General features: G+C 69.4%; 3 protein-coding genes across 3 annotated transcripts; 2 read left to right on the plus strand and 1 right to left on the minus strand.

The window, feature by feature from the left end:
- Window positions 1–13: 13 nt before the first annotated feature.
- On the minus strand, window positions 14–7,107 carry LOC116437257 (transcription factor E3-like). The gene is made up of 10 exons (XM_032094895.1): window positions 6,965–7,107; window positions 6,413–6,616; window positions 5,961–6,195; window positions 4,930–5,109; window positions 4,313–4,411; window positions 3,117–3,216; window positions 2,767–2,823; window positions 2,583–2,658; window positions 2,002–2,149; window positions 14–959 (listed from the first exon to the last, which is right to left on the minus strand). The coding sequence occupies exons 1-10, from the start codon at window positions 7,090–7,092 to the stop codon at window positions 615–617; spliced, it is 1,572 nt and encodes a 523-aa protein (XP_031950786.1). The 5' UTR covers window positions 7,093–7,107; the 3' UTR covers window positions 14–614.
- A 404-nt stretch (window positions 7,108–7,511) lies between these two features.
- Window positions 7,512–15,077, plus strand: CCDC120 (coiled-coil domain containing 120). Its single transcript, XM_032094963.1, is given in 12 exon segments — window positions 7,512–7,763; window positions 8,408–8,489; window positions 9,505–9,611; window positions 10,187–10,294; window positions 10,653–10,736; window positions 11,997–12,183; window positions 12,490–12,531; window positions 12,770–12,807; window positions 12,809–12,918; window positions 13,031–13,132; window positions 13,624–14,064; window positions 14,815–15,077. Coding segments are annotated over 11 exon segments (1,341 nt in total). The 5' UTR covers window positions 7,512–7,763; window positions 8,408–8,440; the 3' UTR covers window positions 14,888–15,077.
- Window positions 15,078–16,026: 949 nt separating this feature from the next.
- On the plus strand, window positions 16,027–18,439 carry LOC116437284 (3-beta-hydroxysteroid-Delta(8),Delta(7)-isomerase-like). Its single transcript, XM_032094940.1, has 5 exons — window positions 16,027–16,066; window positions 16,295–16,619; window positions 17,336–17,372; window positions 17,457–17,587; window positions 17,926–18,439. The coding sequence occupies exons 2-5, from the start codon at window positions 16,310–16,312 to the stop codon at window positions 18,132–18,134; spliced, it is 687 nt and encodes a 228-aa protein (XP_031950831.1). The 5' UTR covers window positions 16,027–16,066; window positions 16,295–16,309; the 3' UTR covers window positions 18,135–18,439.
- The last annotated feature ends 559 nt before the right edge of the window (window positions 18,440–18,998 follow it).

Consider the following 18,998-nt stretch of genomic DNA (forward strand, 5'->3'; position numbering starts at 1 on the left):
AGGGCGCGGGGCCTCCGTCGTTACCAAACTTTTATTTCCCACGTGAGGGTCCAGTACAAAATCGGGGGGGGGGAGGGGAGGGGTAAATGCGGGGTGTGGCCCTTTAAGTGGGGCCGGTGGGCGGGGCCTCTAAAAGGGGGCGTGGTCCGTGGGGCGTTAGTAATGGGCGGGGCAAATGTGAGTGACAGCAAAGGAGGGCGGGGCTTCGCGTGAGGGCCCAGCCCCCAGGAGCTCCCTGATTGGGTGAACCGGGAAAGAGGCGTGGCCTCATCATGGGGCAGGGCCTTCAAAGAGCCACGCCCAGGTGGGGGCCCGACGCCAGCGCCTTAAAGGGGCCACACATTGAGGGCGACACCGCCCCTTTAAACCGGCCGTGACCGCCAGCGCTCCTTTAACAGGGTCCCACACGGGGCGCCTTAAAAGGGCAACGCGCCTTAAACGGGTGGGGGGGCCTCCATTAAAATGCACGCGCCCGTTTTAAGACTCTTAAAACGGCACCCGGTGGGGCCCACCTGAAACGGCCCTCAGGGCAGGCGGGGGGGGGTCCCTAAAAGATGGGGAGGGTCCCTAAAAGTCCCCCCTCCCCCCCGGCCCAGGGTCCTTCCAGGGCGGCCTCAGGGCTCGTCCTCCATGCTGAGGCTGCTGTGGGGGCTGGAGGCCCGCGAGGGGCCCGGGGAGGCCAGGAGGGCGCCGGGGGGGCCGAGGGGGGCCAGCCCCCCCCCGTCGTCCATCAGGATGTCCTCGAATGTCCCCTCGGGTCCCCCCAGCCCCAGGGGCAGGGCCAGCCCCGGGGGGAGCTCCTCGGCCACCGCCAGGTCCAGCAGGCACTGGGGGGTGGGGGGACCCTCCGGGGGGAAGGGGGGGCCCCCCGAGGTTTCCTCGCAACCCCCCCCCTCTGCCATGGGGGCCGCGGGGGGGTTCAGGGGGAGCCCGTGGAGTTGGGCCTGGAGCTCCAGTTCCTGGGGATGGGGGGAGGGGGGCTCGGTGACCCAAATATCCCAAAAATTCCCCCCCCCAAATCCATCAAATTCCCCAGATCCCAACCCCGATATTCCCGATATTAAGGCCACCCCATAACCCCCCAAAAAGCCATCCCAGCCCCGGAACATCCCTAAGACCCCCCCAGCGTGTCCCTCACTGACCCCCAGACCCCCAATCCCGCCCTTCCCAGCCCCAATCCCACATTCCCAGTCCCAATCCCTTTTTCAGCCCCAATCCCACATTCCCCGCCCCGATCCCTCCCTTCCCACCCCCGATCCCGCCCTTCCCGGCCCCAATTCCTCATTCCCGCCCCGCTCCCTCATTCCCGACCCGATTCCTCATTCCCGCCCTGCTCCCCCATTCCCACCCCGCTCCCCCATTCCCAGCCCCGATCCCTCATTCCCACCCCAGTCCCTCATTCCCAGCCCCGCTCCCCCATTCCCACCCTGCTGCCTCATTCCCGCCCTGCTCCCCCATTCCCGCCCCGCTCCCCCATTCCCAGCCCTCATCCCTCATTCCCACCCCGCTCCCCCATTCCCACCCCGCTCCCTCATTCCCGCCCCGCTCCCCCATTCCCAGCCCCGATCCCCCATTCCCGCCCTGCTCCCCCATTCCCACCCCGCTCCCCCATTCCCACCCCGATCCCACCCATTCCCACCCCAATTCCCCATTCCCACCCCGCTCCCCCATTCCCACCCCGCTCCCTCATTCCCGCCCCGCTCCCCCATTCCCAGCCCCGATCCCCCATTCCCGCCCCGCTCCCCCATTCCCACCCCGATCCCACCCATTCCCACCCCAATTCCTCATTCCCGCCCCGATCCCCCATTCCCAGCCCTGATTCCCCATTCCCGCCCCGCTCCCCCATTCCCGCCCCAATCCCCCATTCCTGCCCCACTCCCCCATTCCCAGCCCTGATCCCCCATTCCCGCCCCACTCCCCCATTCCCGCCCTGCTCCCCCATTCCCGCCCTGCTCCCCCGTTCCCGCGCCGCTCCCGCGTTCCCAGGGCGCGTTCCCGGACCTGCACGCGCAGCTGGAGGCTGCGGTTCGCCTGCTCCAGGCGCTGCTGGTGCAGCTCCAGCTCCCGGGATCGCTGCGTCTCCTTCTGCAGCTTCCGGATGTAATCCACGGACGCCTTCAGGATCGTGCCCTTGTTCCAGCGCATCTCCCTGCCAGGACCCGGATCGCACCAGCATCACCCCCGGGATCTCCCCCAGGATCACCCCGATCCCATCGGATCCCACCATGGCAACCTCTGGATGCCCGGGACCCCTCCCAGCGTCCCTTCCAGGACCTGTCACGGGGGAAGTTTCCCTTCCAGGACCCCCCATGAAATTCCTGGACAATGGGATCCCTCCCAGGACCCATCATGGAGATCAAGTTTCCCTTCCAGGACCTGCCATGGGGGGTCCCTGGACACTTCCAGGACCCACCCTAAGGGCCGTTGGCTACCAAACTTCCCTTCCAGGACCCACCGAGGGGGCCCCTAAATGTCGAATTTCCCTTCCAGGACCCACCACAGGAGTCCCTGGCTGCCAAATTTCCCTTCCAGGACCCCCCCCCGCGGGTTCCAGCCCCCCCCGGGACCCCTCCCCCACTCACGGGTCGTTGGATTTGGGGATCAGGGTCCCCAATTCCTTGATCCGATCGTTGATGTTGAAGCGCCGGCGCCGCTCGACTGCGGGGGGGGGAAGGGGGGGACACGTGAGACCCTCGGTGACCCCCCCAGGAACCCCCACAGCCCCTGGGGACCCCTCGGGACCCCCCCGGGCCCCCCCAGACTCACTGAGGTTGTGGTTGTCCTTCTTCTGCCTCTCCTTCAGCAGCGCCTTGGCCTCCGTTTCTGGGGGGAGGGGACACAGTCAGAGACCCCTCCCCACAATATGGATCCCTCCTTCCCACCCCGCAAGGAGCCCCTGCCCAGGGGAGCCCCCAAAATCAGCCCCAGAGCCCCCCCGGGACCCCCAGATGGACCCCTGGGACCACCAGAGTGACTCCCCCAACCCTAATCCCCCAAAGACCCCTCCCCACCACAACGACTCCCCCCCAGACCCCTTTTAACCCTTTAAGGGTCCCCCCCGAGGACCCCTCCCCGCCCCTCAGGACCCCCCAAAGACCCCGCAGGCCCCCCCGTACCCGAGAGCTCGGCCTTGACCCGGGGCAGCTCGGCCGGGCAGGAGCTGCTCCCGCCCTGGGGGGGGCTGAACACCTCCAGGAGGGGCCCTGGGGCCGGGAGCTGCCGGACAGGGAGGGGTCAGAGCGGCCACACCCACAGTGACCACGCCCACACAGACCAAACCCACACTGGCCACACCCACACTGACCGCACCCACGCTGACCGCACCCACACCGACCACACCCACCCTGACCACGGCCACACTGACCGTACCCACACTGACCGCACCCACACTGACCGCACCCACACTGACCACACCCACACCGACCACACCCACGCTGACCGCACCCACCCTGACCGCACCCACCCTGACCACGGCCACACTGACCGTACCCACACTGACCGCACCCACACTGACCACACCCACACCGACCACACCCACGCTGACCGCACCCACCCTGACCGCACCCACCCTGACCACGGCCACACTGACCGTACCCACACCGACCACACCCACGCTGACCGCACCCACACTGACCGCACCCACCCTGACCACACCCACACTGACCACACCCACACTGACCGCACCCACACCGACCACGCCCACACCGACCACACCCACACCGACCACACCCACGCCGACCGCACCCACACTGACCACACCCACACTGACCAAACCCACACCGACCACACCCACACCGACCACACCCACACTGACCGCACCCCCCCGACCACACCCACACCGACCAAACCCACACCGACTGCACCCACACCCACACCGACCAAACCCACACTGACCACACCCACACCGACAACGACCACACCCACACTGACTGCACCCATCCAGCCCAACCCCCCCCACCCGGGCTGGGGGAGTTTTTGCGAGGCCACGCCCACCCCAGGCCACGCCCACCCCCGGTTTGACCACGCCCGTCCCCTTATAAAACCCCACCCTCAATCATTGATTAGCCACGCCCACTCCGCTCCTCAATGGCAGCAAGCCACGCCCCCGTGCCCTTATATGGAAACACCGCACCCCCACAGTGTCACATGGCACGAAGCCACGCCCCCCCCGCCTTATTTGGGCAAAGCCACGCCCACCCCGTGGCACCGCCCGTGTACGGTGGGCGGGGCTTCCACAAGCCACGCCCCAGTGAGTCAAAGGGCGTGGCCTGTGTCGGGCCCCGCCCCCAGGTCTCTTAAAGGGCCCGCGCACCGTGCTGGGCAGGGGGAGGGGCCCCTCGGCGGGGCCAAAGCTGAGCAGCTCGTCATAGCTGGACTCGAGGCTGATGATCTCATCGATGACGTCATCGATCTGCACAGGGCGGGGCAAACTCGGCGTCATGGCGGCCCGTGGGACCCCTCCCCTCCCCTTTATGACATCATCAATCCGTGTATGACGTCATTGCACTCCCAGTATTGCGTCATCACGCCCTTATCACATCACCGCTCCCCTCATGACGTCATCAGCATCTCTTATCACACCCCCATCCCCCTTGTCACACCACGCCTCTCCTTATGACATCACCACTCCCTTTATGACATCATCACCCCTTACGACATCACCCCCCACCCCGTATGACGTCACCACCCTGACTCACCACGTTACACCCCCCTTACCACACCCCCACCCCCGTATTACATCATCCCTCTTATCACACTCCCACCCCCCCTTATCACACTCCCACTCCTCTTATCACATCCCCCCCCCTTATCACACCCCCACCCCTCTTATCACGCCGCCATCCCCCCTTATCGTGCCCCCCTCTTATCACACCCCCTCTCCCCATCACACCCCCACCCCCCTTTATCACGCCCCCCCTCCCCCCCCACCTCCTTCTCGTGGTGCAGCAGCGCCGGGGGGGGGCTCTGGGGGGGCTCTGGGGGGGGTCCCTGGGGGGGGCTGGCGCTGCCCCCCCGCCCCCCGCGGGCGTGGCTCAGGTACTGGCGCAGCTGCTGCCGCTGCGCCGCGCGCAGGTGGTACCGGGTGGGGTTCTCCAGGTGCGTCTGCACCTGGGCCGGGGAGAAGAAGGGGTGAGGGGACCCCCAAAAATACACAGAGATCCCCCAGACCCCCCCCTCCAATCCATCCCCCAAATCCCCAGAGCCCCCCCATCCCCCATCCCGTATCCCCACGCTCCCATATCCCAAATTTCCCTCCCCCCCGATATCCCAAATTTCTCTCCTGAAATCCCAAACTTTCCCCCGCAAAATCCCAAATTTTCTCCTCCAAAATCTCACATTCTCTTCCCCAACCCATCCCCCCCAAACCTGCAGAGCCCCGCCAAATCCCCCTGCCCTGACATCCCCAAACCCCTCCCAAATCCCCCCTATTCTCCCCAAACCTCCCTCAATTCTCCCCAAATCCCCCCTGGCCCCTCCCAAACCCCCTCAATTCTCCTCAAACCTCCCCCAACTCTCCCCAAATCCCAAAACTCCTCCCAACCCTCCCCAATTCCCCCCCAAAACCCCTCCAACTCTCCCCAAATCCCCCCAACCCCTCCCAAACCCCCCCAACTCTCCCCAAATCCTCTCTGACCCCTCCCAAATCCCCCCAATTCTCCACAACCCCCCCGACCCCTCCCAACCCCCCCCATTCTTCCCAAACCTCCCCCAAATTCCCCCCAAATCCCAAACCCCTCCCAAAACCCCCCGATTCTCCCCAATCCCCCCCAACTCTCCCCAAATCCCCCCCAACCCCTCCCAAACCCCCCCAACTCTCCCCAAATCCCCCCCAAATTCTCCCCAAACCGCCCCAACCCCTCCCAAAACCCCCAACTCTCCCCAAACCCCCCCAACTCTCCCCAAACCCCCCCAACTCTCCCCAAATCCCCTCCAAGCCCCTTCCCCCCACTTTTCCTCACCTTGAGCACCTCGGGGGGCACATGGGGGGGGGCCCGGGTGCCCGGGGGGACCCCCACGGCGATGGCAGGGGAGGGGCCGGGGGTCCCGGGGCCCGGGGGGGGTCCGGGGGGGCCCCTCCTCTCCCTCTGCTCCTGCTCCTGGGCCTGGGCCCGCATCAGCTGCTGCCGGAGCAGCACCCGCGACGAGGGGGGGGCCGCGGGGGGGGTCCCCATGGCCCCGGAGGGGGCGGCAGAGCTGCAGAGAGGAGGGGGTTAATTGTGGGGAGGGGGGGGGGGGTTAAAGGGGTTCCGAGGGGGGGGAGAGGTTTGGGGGGAGTCGGGGGGGGATTTGGGGTGGGGGGGCTCAGGGAAGGGGGATGGGGGGGTGGGGGTGTCCCCATGGCCCCGGCGAGGGGGGAATTGGGGGAGGGGTAAAGGGGTCCCAGGGGATTTTGGGAAGGGGGTCCCAGTACCTGGGGGGGGGCAGGGGTTGGCTCTTCAGGCAGTAGAAGGGCCCGGGGGGGTCCGCGGGGGTTTCGGGGGGGTCCCCGGGGTGGGGGTCTCCAACGGGGTCCCCCGGGGGGGCGTCACTGGGGGTGTCCCCGGGGGTGCCCCCTCCGGGGGGGTCCCACTCGATGTCGGCCACGATGCCGGACTCGGGCAGCACCGAGCTCAGGCTGGGGGGGGGGGGCAAGGGGGGGGGGTCAGCGGCCTCATGGACCCCCCCCCCAGAGCCCCCCCAATTTACCCAGAGCCCCCCAGATTAACCCCGCAGCCCCCCCAGATCCCAAACTCTTCCCACAGCCCCCCCCAGATTCAAGGTACCCCCCCCAAATCCCCCAGAACCCCCCCACAGACCCCCCCCGCAAATTCCCGCCAGGACCCTTCAGAGCCCCCCCTTGGGACCCCCCCAAATCCCTTCTCGCCCCCCCCCTCAGCTCCCCCCCGCCCCCCCCTCACCTCGCAGCGCCCCCAAACCCCCGGGGGTCCCCCCAAGCCCCCCCCCCCCGGGGACCCCCCCTCACCTGAGCAGCCGCAGGGTCTCGGGGGTGCTGGGCCCCTCCAGCAGCACAAAAACCGTGGGGGGGCCCTGGGGGGGCACCGGGGGGGGCCCGGGGGGCGCGGGGGCCCCCTCGGCCGCCCCTCGGGACATCGCCCCCCCCCCCCGCGCCCCACGGCGACACTCGGGGGGCCCTGGGAGGGGTCAGTGGGGTGGGGGGGCTATGGGGGGGGTCTCTGTGGGGTTGGGGGGGCAATGGGGGGGTTCAGTGCGGCTGCGGGGGGGTTATTGGGGCTGGGGGGGGGGGGTCAGTAGGGCTGGGAGGGGGTCCCGAAGTGAGTTCCTGGGGGGGGGAGGAGGGGCCCGGACCTCCCCAAGCCTCGCGGAGCTCCGGTCGGGGGGGGGAAGGGGGGCGAGGGGGAGGGGGCGAGCCTGGGGGTCCCCCCAAAAGTCCCCGGGGGGGGTCTCGGGGTGTCCCTGCGGGGCAAGGGGGGGGTCCCGGGGGGTCCCGTCGGGGCCGCGGGGCCTCGGCAGGAAGCGCGGGGGGGGGGGGGAGGGGGCGGTGTCGGGAAGTGACATCACGGGGCGGGGGGGGGGACACGCAGGGGGGACCCCGACTCCCGCCCGCGCTCCCCGCCAGGCCCCGGCTCCGCGAGACCCCCCCCCCCCCCCAAAAAGCGAACCGCGACCCCCGGGGCTGGCGGGGACCCGCAGGGGCCGCCTGCGACCCCCGGGGGGGGCGCGGGGCTGAGCCCACCCCCCCCCCATCTCCCTCCCCCAGCCCGGAGCCCCCGGCCCGCCCGGCCGCGACCCCCCCGGAACAGGTAAAGGGAGCTGGGGGGGAAATTTTGGGGGTTGGAGACCCCCGCCCAAAGGGGGACACGGGTGGGGGCTGTTCCAGCGAGGGGGGGGCAGCCCTGAGTCGCTTTTGGGGGGTGGGGGCACCCCCGGGTCCCTTCGAGACCCCCGAGCTCCGGGTCCGTTTTGGGGGGGGAACCCCCGGCCCCCCCATGGCCCCTTTTGGGGGGTGGGGCGATCTCTAGGTGTCTTTGGGGGGGGGGCGAGGTGACCCCCTGGAGCCGTGCGTCCCTCTGGGGGGGCGGGGTGACCCCCCCGACCCCCGCGTCCCTTTCGGGGGGGTTTTGGGGGCGGCCGCGACCCCCGAGCCCCGCGGGCCCCTTTTCGGGGGGAGCCCCTGGCCCCCCCAGGTCCGTTTTGGGGGGAGGGGTGACCCCTGGCCTCCAAGTCCGTTTTGGGGACCCCCCTCCCGGGTTTTTGGGGGTTTTTTTTTGGGGGGGGGGGGGTGTCAGGGTCCGCTCCGGGCGCGGGGGGGAGGGGCCGGGCAGGCGGAAGCGGGAGGAGAAGCCGGGAATAGGGAGGGGGGAGGGGAGGTGCCGGGGTGGGGACACCCCAAAGCCTGACCCCTGACCCCAAACGCTGAGCCCTGACCCCCCCCTCCCCCCCGCAGCCCCTTCCCCCCCCCGATGGGCACCGAGCCGCGATGGAGGTGAGGGGCCACATCCTCCCCCCCGGCACCTACAGCCCCGCAGGTACGGCCGCCGCTGTCCCTTGTCACCCCCCCGGCGCTCGGGGACCCCCGCGCTGTCACCCCCCCCCCACCCCGCAGTGCCCCCAGACCCCTCAGAACCCCCCCCGAACTCTGCCCCGGTTCTGGGCCCCTGGGGACCGCCGGTGTCCCCAAGCCTCGGTGACACCCGGTGCTCCCAACCCTGTCCCCGCTGTGTCACTCTGGGACCCCCCCCCCCCCGCCCCGCGGTGCCCCCCAAGCTCTGCCTCCACCCCGGACCCCTGGGGACCCCCGGTGTCCCCAAGGCCGGTGGCACCCGGTGCTGCCAGCCCTCGGTGACTCCCACTGCCCCGGCTCTGGGTGACGCTCGGTGCCTTCAGCCGCTCGCCCTTGGTGCCCCCTCGGTGTCCCCGAGCCCTGGTGACCCCCGCTGCCCCCGATCCCCGGGGGCTCTGCCCTCTGCTCCCTGCTGACCCCCACCCTGTGTCCCTGCCCTGTGTCCCTGCCCTGTGCCTGCCCTGTGCCCTCACCTGAGCCTCGCCTGCCCCTGCCCTGTCCCTGTCCCTCTCTGTCCCTGCTGTCCCTGCCCTGTCCCTGTTCCCCTCTGTCCCCGCTGTCCTTCTCTGTCCCTGCTGTCCCTGTCCCTGCGCTGTCCCCGTCCCCTGTCCCTGTCCCTCTCTGTCCCTCTCTGTCCCCGCTGTCCCTGTCCCTCCCCTGTCCATCTCTGTTCCCTGCTGTCCCTGTCCCTCTCTGTCCCCGCTGTCCCTGCCCTGTCCCTGTCCCCCGTCCCTGCCCTGTCCCTCTCTGTCCCTGCTGTCCCTGTCCGTGCCCTGTCCCTCTCTGTCCCTCTCTGTTCCTCTCTGTTCCCCCTGTCCCTGCCCTGTCCCTGTCCCCTGTCCCTGTCCCCTGTCCCTGTCCCCTGTCCCTGCCCCGTCCCTGCCCCGTCCCTGCCCTGTCCCTCTCTGTCCCTCTCTGTCCCCGCTGTCCCTCTCTGTCCCCGCTGTCCCGGCCCCGTCCCTGACCGTCCCCTCGCGCAGGGGGGGCCGCGGGGCGGCTGCAGGAGCTGCGGGAGCGGCAGCGGGGGCTGCGCCAGGCGCTGGGGCTGCGCCTGCGGGAGCTGCGGCGCCTCTGCCTGCAGGAGGCCGTGAGTGACCCCGGAGCGACCCCGGAGTGACCCCAAAACCCATCCCTAAATCACCCTCGGGACCCCTGCCCGCACTGGATACCCTGAGTGACCCTTTGGACACCCCCAGGACCCCTGGAGTGACCCTCAAACCCTGAACCCCCTCCCTGGGTCACCCCTGAGTGCTGCCCTGGGACCCCCACCCAGCGGACACCCAGAGTGACCTCTGAGCCCTGCCCAAGGGACACCCTGAGTGACCCCCAAGCCCCTGCTGGGACCCCTGCCCGGATACACTGAGTGACCCCTGACCCCCACCCACCAGACCCCCTGAGTGACCCCCAAACCAGGACCCCCAGAGTCACCCCTGACCTCTGACCCCAGGGTTCCCCCCAGCCCCCTCCCCCAGCCTCTCCCAGGCCCCCCAAACCCCTCCACATCCCCGAGACCCCCACGGCCCCTCAGGACCCCCCTGCCCACCCCTCTGGGACCCCTCCCCAAAGCTGCCATAACCCCCTCCCATACGCCCCCCTCCAAGCTTCCTGTCCCCCTCAAAAGCCCCCTCCCCTCCTGGAGCCCCCCTGACCCCCCCATTGCAGGAGCTGACGGGGAAGTTGCCCCCCGAGTACCCCCTGGAGCCTGGAGAGAGACCCCAGCCCCCCCCACGCCGCCGGAGCGGGGCACCCCCCCGGGGACCCCCCCCTGAGGTAGGAGTGGGGACATGGGGGGGGCGGGGCTGGGGGGTGGGGGGAGACCAGAACATCCTTCTGGGGGTGTCCCCATCCCAAATCCCACCTGGGGGTGTCCCCTCAGGGCCCCCAGACCTCCATGGTGGCCCCCACACCCTGTGTGTCCCCATGGTGTGCCCTGGGTGGTCCCTGGTGGCCACTGGACCCCCCGTGGTGGCCCCCACACCCTTGGAGTCCCCATGGTGTGCCCTGGGTGGTCCCTGGTTGCCGCCACACGCTGGGGGTCCCCGTGGTGTCCCTTTGTGGCCCCCGGACCCCCATGGCAGCCCCCAGCCCCCCCCCACGGTGGCCCCCACTCCCTGTGTGTCCCCCACAGTGGCCCCTGCACCCCAACGGTGGCTGCCGTCCCCCCGTGTGTCACATGGGGACCCCCACGTCCTGCGGGTCCCCACACGCTCTGGTACGTCCCTCGTGTGTCCCCGTGCTGTCCCCATGGTGTCCCCTGGTCCCCTGGGGTGTCCCCCTGACCCCCATGGTGTCCCCTGGACCCCTGAGGTGTCCCCGTGGTGTCCCCTGGTCCCCGTGGTGTCCCCCTGACCCCCATGGTGTCCCCTGGTCCCTGAGGTGTCCCCAAACCTCCTGTGTGTCCCCCTGGTCTCTGTGGTGTCCCCACACCCCCTGAGGTGTCCCCATGGTGTTCCCTGGTCCCCATGGTGTCCCCAAACACCACATGGCCCCTGATGGCTCCTTGCCCTTTCCTGCCTGTCCCCAAGTCCCCATTGCTGTGTCCCCATTCCCCTCTCTCCTCTCCTCTCCCCCATCCCCATTCCCAACTTCCCATTTTCCCGTTTTCTCCCCATTTTACCAATTTCTCCTGTTTCCCCCCAGTATAAGTGCAGCTGCTGGAGATCACTTGACCTTTTCCCACTTCCCATTTTTTTTCACTTCTCCCATTTTTCCCTATTTCTGTGCCCCCAGGCGTGCCAGGCACGGCAGGAGGTGCAGGCCCAGGTGCACCCAGGAGGCCGCCCAGCCCTTTCCCATTCCCCCATTTTTGCCCATTTCCCCCACATTTGTCCCCATTTCTCCACTCCAGGAGTGCTGGGCGCGGCAGGAGGCACAGGAGGCCGCCTGGCCCTTTCCCATTCCCCCATTTTTGCCCATTTTCCCCACATTTGTCCCCATTTCTCTGTTCCAGGCGTGCCGTGCCTGGCGGGAGCCGCATGCTCAGGCCCAGGCCGAGGCCCAGGCCCAGGTGCAGGCCCAGGAGGCCGCCCGGCCCTTTCCCATTCCCCCATTTTTGCCCATTTTCCCCACATTTGTCCCCATTTCTCCGTTCCAGGCCATGGGCACAGCGGGAGGCACAGGCCCAGGTGCTGGAGGCTTTCCCACTGCCCCATTTTTGCCCATTTTCCCTACATTTCTCCCCATTTTTCCACTCCAGGCGTGCCAGGCGCGACGGGAGGCGCAGGCCCAGGTGCAGGCGCAGGCCCAGGCCCAGGAGGCCGCCTGGCCCTTTCCCATTCCCCCATTTTTGCCCATTTTCCCCACATTTGTCCCCATTTCTCTGTTCCAGGCATGCTGTGCCTGGTGGGAGCCGCAGGCTCAGGCCCAGGTGCAGGCCCAGGCCCAGGTGCAGGCCCAGGAGGCCGCCCGGCCCTTTCCCATTCCCCCATTTTTGCCCATTTTCCCCACATTTGTCCGCATTTCTCCATTCCAGGCGTGCCGGGCGCGGCGGGAGGCGCAGGCCCAGGTGCAGGTGCAGGCCCAGGTGCTGGAGGCCGCCCGGCGTTTGGCCTCGGTGCCGGGGTTGCCGCCCGAGCAGCGGCGCCGGCGCCAGCGGCTCCAGGCCGAGGCCGCCCAGAGGCTCCGGCAGCTCCGGGCACAGCTCGGACCCCCTGGACAGGGTGAGAGGAGGGGAAAAACGGGGAAATTGGGGGGGTCAGGGGGTATTTGGGGTACTGGGGACTTGGGGGTCCTTGGGATATGGGGGGAAAAAAAGGGTCAGGGAGCTTGAGGGGTCTTTGGGGCGCCAGGGGGTCTTTGGGGCAATGGGGGCACTGGTGGGAGGGGGGTCAGGGGGTCTTTGGGGGTACCAGGGAGTCAGGGGGTCCCCGGGGTGTGGGGAGCAGGGTGGAGGGTGCACAGAGATTTGGAGTGGGGGGTAGATTTTGGGGGGTCCCAGCAGCTCTGACCCCCTTTGGCTCCCCCAGATGAGAACGGGTCCCTGTGTGACCTCCCCGCGCTGGAGAACGGTGAGCGAGGGGCTGGGAGGGCTACCTGGACACTTGGGTGACCCTGGGAGGGGGGAGGGGTACCTGGACACCTCGAGACCCCCAGGGGGTTTGTTCGAACACCTGGGTGACCCCTTGGATCCCCCTGAAGAGGTTACCTGGACACCTGGTGGATCCTCTCAGGAGGGATTACCTGGATGTTGGGGACCCCTGCCAGGGGTTTTCTGGACACCTGGACACCCCCGTGTGTCTCCCACAGGAGCCCTGCCCCCCCCGAAGCCCCCCCAGGGCGGACCCGGCCGCCCCTCCCCCCCCCGGGCTGGCTCCAGCAGCCCCGACCGCCGCCCCCCCGCCCTGGACCCCCGACGTCCCCCCCGGGCGCCGCAGCTCCCTCGCCAGCCCCGCCAGGTGCGTGAGCCCCCTAAAAAAAACCCTTCATCCCCCCCCCCCCCCCCAAAAAAACCCCACCCCGCTGGGGGGGGGCCCTCCAGCCCCACTGATGGGGTCCCCCCCTCCCCAGCCCGGCGCGGACCCTCCCCCGCAGCGCCTCCAGTTTCGAGGGTCGCAGCGTCCCGGCCACGCCCGTGCTGGCCCGGAGCCCCCGCGGGCCCCCCCTGTGCCGGTGAGGGGTCGGGGGGGGGGGGGGATTTGGGGGTCGGGAAGCAGGGGAGGGGGGTGGGAAGACCCCAACCCTTTTTGTCCCACCTGGTTGTGTTCCCTCCGCAGCCCCGAGGCACCCGGGGGGGGGATCTGGGGGGGGGCTCAGGGGGAGTTTGGGGGGTGGGCTGCTGGGCAGGGGTGCAGGAAGACCCCAGCCCCTCTATGTGAGCTTGTCGTGTCCCCCTCCCCAGCTCTGGGGGGGTGGTCAGGAGGGGCTCTTTGGGGGATGGGTTGTGGGGGGTGATTTGGGGTGGGGGGCAGTAGGGGTGGGGGGTGTTTGAAGACCCCAGCCTGCCCTGTGTGACCTCGCTGTGTCCCCCTCCTCAACTCCGAGGTGGCAGGGGGGGCTCGGGGGGGTCCATATGGGGGGATGGGCAGCAGGGCAGGGGGGTTTAAGAGGGCTTAAAGACCCCAACCCCCCCCCGTGTGACCCCGCTATCCCCCCTCCCCCAGCCCCGAGGCCCCGGGCTTGCCCCCCCGGCCCTGGTCCGGCAGCCAGGACTCTCAACTGGGGGGGCCCCCAGCTCCCGGCCCTCCCCCCCCCGGCGCCCCCCGCACCCGGCGCAGCAACAGCTCCGAGGCTTTGATCGACTGGGGGGGACCCCCGGAGACCCCCCCGGAGGCATCGCGGGGCCGAGGGGGGGGTCCCGGCGGTCCGGGGGTGGCCGCCCCCCCCTCGGCGGAGCAGCGGCGCAGCCAGAAGTGGCTGGCGCTGGAGGGGCTGCGGGACTGGTACCTGCGGCACACCGGGACCCCCCCCGCGCCCCGCCTCGGGCCCCCCCCCCGCCGCCGCCGCCGCCGCCGCCGGGCCCGCCTGGGCCCCCCCCCCCCGCGCCGCCGGGACCCCCCCGGGCTGCCCCACTCGCTCAGCTACGCCGGGGCCCTGGCGCCCAGGTACGGGGGGGCTCCCCGGGGGTACCGCGCCCCCCTTTTTTAGGGGGGGAGGCGGAGGAAAGGGTGAGGGAGGGGTTGGCAGAGGGGGTAGAGGGGGTTTGGGGACCCCCCCCCCCCCCCGACTGTTGGGGACCCCCCTGTTCACTGGGGAGCTCCAGGCCCCCCCCCCCCCGGTTTTGGGGACCCCCCCCCTCCACTCCGTCCACTGGGCACTCCTGTATCTGAATGTCCCCCCCACTCCCCTCATTTTGGGGGTCCCCCCATGAATTGGGGACCCCCCCTTTCCACCATGTCCGAGTGTCCTCCCGCTTCTTTGGGGGCCCCCCCGTCCTTCAGGGAACCCCAAATGTCCCCAAACTGGGGATTCCCCTTTGGGCCCCCCCTCCCCATTTCAGCCCCAACCCCCCACCCCCCCAAAACTGGGGGTCTCCCCTCCCCGGTTGCCCCCCCCCCCCCCCGTTTTTGGGCTCCCTTTCCCCTTTCGGGGGGTCTCTCCTGCCCCTGCTCTGTTTTTCCCTCTTTTCTCCATTCCGGGCACCGGCTTGGGGGTCCCGGGGGGGGGTGACAGAACTCGGGGGGTGGTGGGGGGGGCGGATGGGGGGGGTCATCTTGGGGGGGCCTAACGCCTTTTTCTTCTCTCTCTCTCTGTTGTTTTCCCAATTCTCTGTTGGCTTTTTCTCTTTTTCCTTCTTTTTTCTTTTATTCCCTTTGTCACTTTTCTCTCCCCCTCCCAACCCCCCCCTCCCTCAGGGCCTCCGGGGACACCCCCGGGACCACCCCCCCACCCCCCCTGGACCCGCAGCCCCCCGGGACCCTCGTGTGACCCCCAAACCCAACCCTCGGCCGTGGGGAGGGGTCCCCAGGTTTAAGGAGGGGGGAGGGGTGGTCCCTAAATTCGGGGGGTGGATCCCCAAAATCCCGGGCCCCCCCTCGGCCGCTCCTGGCGAGTGGCCAGTTTTTGGGGGGGCCCCGTCGCTCGCCCCCCTCGGGTGGGTGTGGGGGGGTCTGGCGGGGGTTGGGGGGGCGGGCGGGGGTCGCACGGTGGGGTTCAATACAGGGACCTGCTGCCACCACCGGCTCCGCCTCTTTTTTTGGGGGGAAACGCCGCGGTTTTGGGGTTCCTGGGTGCCCCAAAAGCTTCTGTAGGGACGGGGGGTTCCATTGGGGGGGGGATCTCTGTCCTGGGGGGGGTCTTTGGGGGCTCCATATAATCTGGGGGGGTCCATATGGATCCCGTAGAGCTTGGGGGGGTCTTTGTGCTGCTGGTACCCCTGGGGGGGGGGGGGCCTGTATAATTTGGAGGGGTCCTTGGGGCCCTCTATGATTGGGGGGGGTTGATGGGACCCCTCTATAATTGGGGGGGAGGGGTTGATGGGACCCCTCTGTAATTACGGGGGAGGTTGATGGGATCTCTCTATAATTGGGGGGGGGGTTGATGGGACCCCTCCATAATTGGGGAGGGGGGTTGGTGGGACCCCTCTATAATCACGGGGGGGGTTGGTGGGACCCCTCTATAATTGGGGGGGGGGGTTGATGGGACTCCTCCATAATTGGGGGGGGGCAAGGTTGATGGGACCCCTCTATAATTGGGGGGGGCTCATAGGGGCCCTGTGTGATTTGGAGGGGGGTTCCATAGGGACCTTGGGCGGGAGCACCAGGCCCTTGTATTGAACGGGGGGGTGCCCAATGCCCCTATAGAGACCCCCTATAGAGGGGGCGTGTCCCAGCGGCCACAAAGCACGCCCATTGAGCGAGGCCACGCCCATTTGGGCGGAGCGTCACCCCAGAACGAGGCCACGCCCCATCGCAAAAAGGCCACGCCCCCTGGCCCCACATCTCCCCAGCAGCGGGCGCGGCCAATCAGCGGCCGGGGGAGGCGGGCGGGGCGCGCCGCCATTGGTCGGCCTTGGGATGGCGCGCTCCCATTGGCCGCGGGGGCGGTGGGGGGCGGAGCAAAGAGCGGCGCGCGGCGGCCGGGAGGGAGCGCGGGAGAGCGGCTGAGGTGAGCGGCGCCGGGGGCTCGGCCGGGCCGGGGCTCAACGCGGGGGAACCGGGCAACGGCCCGGTGAGACGAGGGGTCCGTGCGGTGCCGGAGGGCGGGGGAGATGCGCTGTGTCTGGGGAAGGGCGTGCGGTGCAGGGTCGCGCGGGGCGCCGCTCGCTCTTCCCCCCCGCCGCCCCCACCTGCGCGGCCTTCCCGCCGCTCACTGCCGCGCTCCCCTCACACACAGGGCGGCGGCGTTGCCATGGAGACGAGCGCGCACCCCTATTGGCCGCGCGCGCTGGCGTTGCCGGGTTACGTGGCGGGCGCGCGGCCCGGCTGGCAGTGCGCAGGCGCGGTGGCGGCGGCGGCGGCCGCGCTGCTGGCGCTGGGCTGGGCCCTGGGCGGGGCCGGGGCCAAGGGCGGGGCCAAGGGCGGGGCCAAGCGGAGCCCCGCCCGCCGGCTGGTCCTGGGCTGGTTCCTGCTCTGCGCCGGCATCCACGGGGTCCTGGAAGGGTATTTCAGCCTCCGGCACCGCGAGCTGCCCGCCGACACCGGGCTGCTGGCCGACGTCTGTGAGCACCGGGAGGGGGTCCCCGGGGGACGGGGATGGGGAGGGGAGGTCCTAGAGGGGAGATGGGGTCGCTGGAGAGGGGTTGGGTTATGTGGGTGGCTTTGGGGAGGCGTCCTCAGGGGTTGCAGTGGGTGCTAGAGGGTCATTGGGCACGTGGGGAGGGGTCCCCAAGGGCATCAGGGGGCACTGGAGGGTCATTGGGCACGTGGGGAGGGGTCTTCAAGGGCAGCAGGGGGCACTGGAGGGTCATTGGGCACGTGGGGAGGGGTCCCCAAGGGCATCAGGGGGCACTGGAGGGTCATTGGGCACGTGGGGAGGGGTCCCCAAGGGCATCAGGGGGCACTGGAGGGTCATTGGGCACGTGGGGAGGGGTCCCCAAGGGCATCAGGGGGCACTGGAGGGTCATTGGGCACGTGGGGAGGGGTCCCTGGGGCATTTGTGGGGTCCCTGGCGCGTGTGGGGAGGGGTCTTCAAGGGCAGCAGGGGGCACTGGAGGTTCCCTGGGCATATGAGGAGGGGTCTCTGGGCATTGTGGGGCACTGGAGATTCACTGCATATGTGGGGAGGGGTCCCTGGGGCATCTCTGGGGTCCCTGGGCACGTGGGGAGGGGGACACCTGGGTGCTGGCAGCAGGGCTGGGTGTCCCCCGGGTCCGCTGGAGGCTGTGGGGGTCACCTGCCCCACCCACACCTGGTGACCCCTCTCCAAATTCCCCAGGGAAGGAATACGCCAAGGCCGACAGCCGCTACATGACGTGAGTTGGGGGCAGCGGGCGGGGGGTGTCCCATGGCCCCAGGGGGTCCAGGTGACCCTTTCGGGTGTCCCCTGACCTTTCCAGGAGCGATGACTTCACGGTTGCCATGGAGACAGTGACAGCCTGGGCTTGGGGTCCCCTCAGCTTCCTCGCCTTCCTCGCCTTCCTCCGCCACCACCCGGCCCGTTACGTCCTGCAGCTCATCGTGTCCCTCGGTACAGCCGGGACCCCCGTCCCTGTGGGGCCCAGTGTCCCCGTCCCTGTTCCAGCCCCAGTATCCCCATCCCACCCTAGGTGTCCCCATCCCTGTTCCAGCCCCAGTATCCCCATCCCACCCCAGGTGTCCCCATCCCTGTTCCAGCCCCAGTATCCCCATCCCACCCCAGGTGTCCCCATCCCTGTTCCAGCCCCAGTGTCCCCATCCCCAACCCACCCCAGGTGTCCCCATCCCCATCCCCCTCCCCGGGGCTGTCTCCCATCCCCAAACCCCCCCAGCAGGGTGACCGAGGATGTCCCCAGTGCCACCCCTGACCTGTCCCTCGTCCCCTCCCAGGGCAGCTCTACGGGGACGTTCTGTACTTCGCCACCGAGGCCCGGGCGGGCTGGACCCACAGCGACCCCCGGCCCCTCTATTTCTGGGGCTATTTCGTGGGGCTGAACGGGGTCTGGGTGCTGGTGCCCGGCCTCCTCCTGCTCGACGCCTGTCACCAACTGGCCACAGCCCAGCGCGGCCACGACCGGCCCCGCCACAAGGCCCACTGAGCCCGGGACCCCCCCAGATCCGGGGGGGGCGTTTGGGAGACCCCTGCCGAGGGAGGATTCGGCACTGGGAGGGTCCTGGAGGTGGATTCAGCACCAGCCAGGGCACCTGGGACCCCCCAAAAGCTCAGGGAGAGCGGCCTGGGGGGCTGGAGCCCCCCCGTGTTCCCGGGAATGTGGGAGGGGGGTCCCACCCCTGTTCCTGCTGGGGCGTGGGGGGAGCCCCCTCGTTTTTGGGGGTCTGTGGTGGGCTCACCCCTCGTTCTCAGGGGTCCGCGATGGGTTTTAATAAAGGAGCTGGAAACGGAGCCGAGGGTCTGGTTTTGGGGGGCTCCTGGAGGGGGTTTGGGGGGGGTTCGGGCCACGTGGGAGGGAGGGGGAAAGGGGCGGGGCTTGCGGGAGAGTGACAGCTGGGGGTGAGTGTAGGGGGCGTGGCTTCTCATATGAGCTCCGCTTCTGGCACGTTTGAGCCAATGGGAAATTAGGTCGCTTCCTGCAGCCAATGGGAGAGCGGCGTGGGCGGGGTTAAGGCTCGCGCCAATCAGCGCTCGGGACCGCCTCTCTGATCCCGCCCATCCATGATGGACGGGACACTAGCCAATCAGCACGCGGTTTACTTTGAGCCGCGCCCGCCCCCTCCGCTAAACCGGCACCTCGTCCACCCAATCAGCGCTCTCTCCCCTCAACTCCCGCCTCCCCAACCAGCCAATGAACGCCCTTCAACCCTGCCCCTCCGCGCGCCTCGCCCAGTCAGCGCGCGGCCCCGCCGTCACCATGGCGACGCCGTTCCCGCCTCCCCATGGCGAAGGAGGGGATACAAAGGCGGGACTTCCGGGCGGGCTCTCCACCAATGGGAGCGCGGCGCTG

Source organism: Corvus moneduloides, chromosome 34, assembly GCF_009650955.1.
Source record: "Corvus moneduloides isolate bCorMon1 chromosome 34, bCorMon1.pri, whole genome shotgun sequence".
NCBI lineage: Eukaryota > Metazoa > Chordata > Aves > Passeriformes > Corvidae > Corvus > Corvus moneduloides.

Excerpts from the sequence above, each read along its gene's own strand:
- LOC116437257 (XM_032094895.1), bottom strand. The coding sequence starts at position 7,092 with ATGTCCCGAGGGGCGGCCGAGGGGGCCCCCGCGCCCCCCGGGCCCCCC. Across the intron at positions 5,110-5,960 it reads TGCCCCCCGAGGTGCTCAAG|GTGCAGACGCACCTGGAGAA; the intron begins GTGAGGAAAAGT and ends TCCCCGGCCCAG. Across the intron at positions 960-2,001 it reads GCCTCCAGCTGCGCGTGCAG|GAACTGGAGCTCCAGGCCCA; the intron begins GTCCGGGAACGC and ends CCCCATCCCCAG.
- LOC116437284 (XM_032094940.1), top strand. The coding sequence starts at position 16,310 with ATGGAGACGAGCGCGCACCCCTATTGGCCGCGCGCGCTGGCGTTGCCG. Across the intron at positions 17,373-17,456 it reads GCCGACAGCCGCTACATGAC|GAGCGATGACTTCACGGTTG; the intron begins GTGAGTTGGGGG and ends TGACCTTTCCAG. Across the intron at positions 17,588-17,925 it reads GCAGCTCATCGTGTCCCTCG|GGCAGCTCTACGGGGACGTT; the intron begins GTACAGCCGGGA and ends GTCCCCTCCCAG.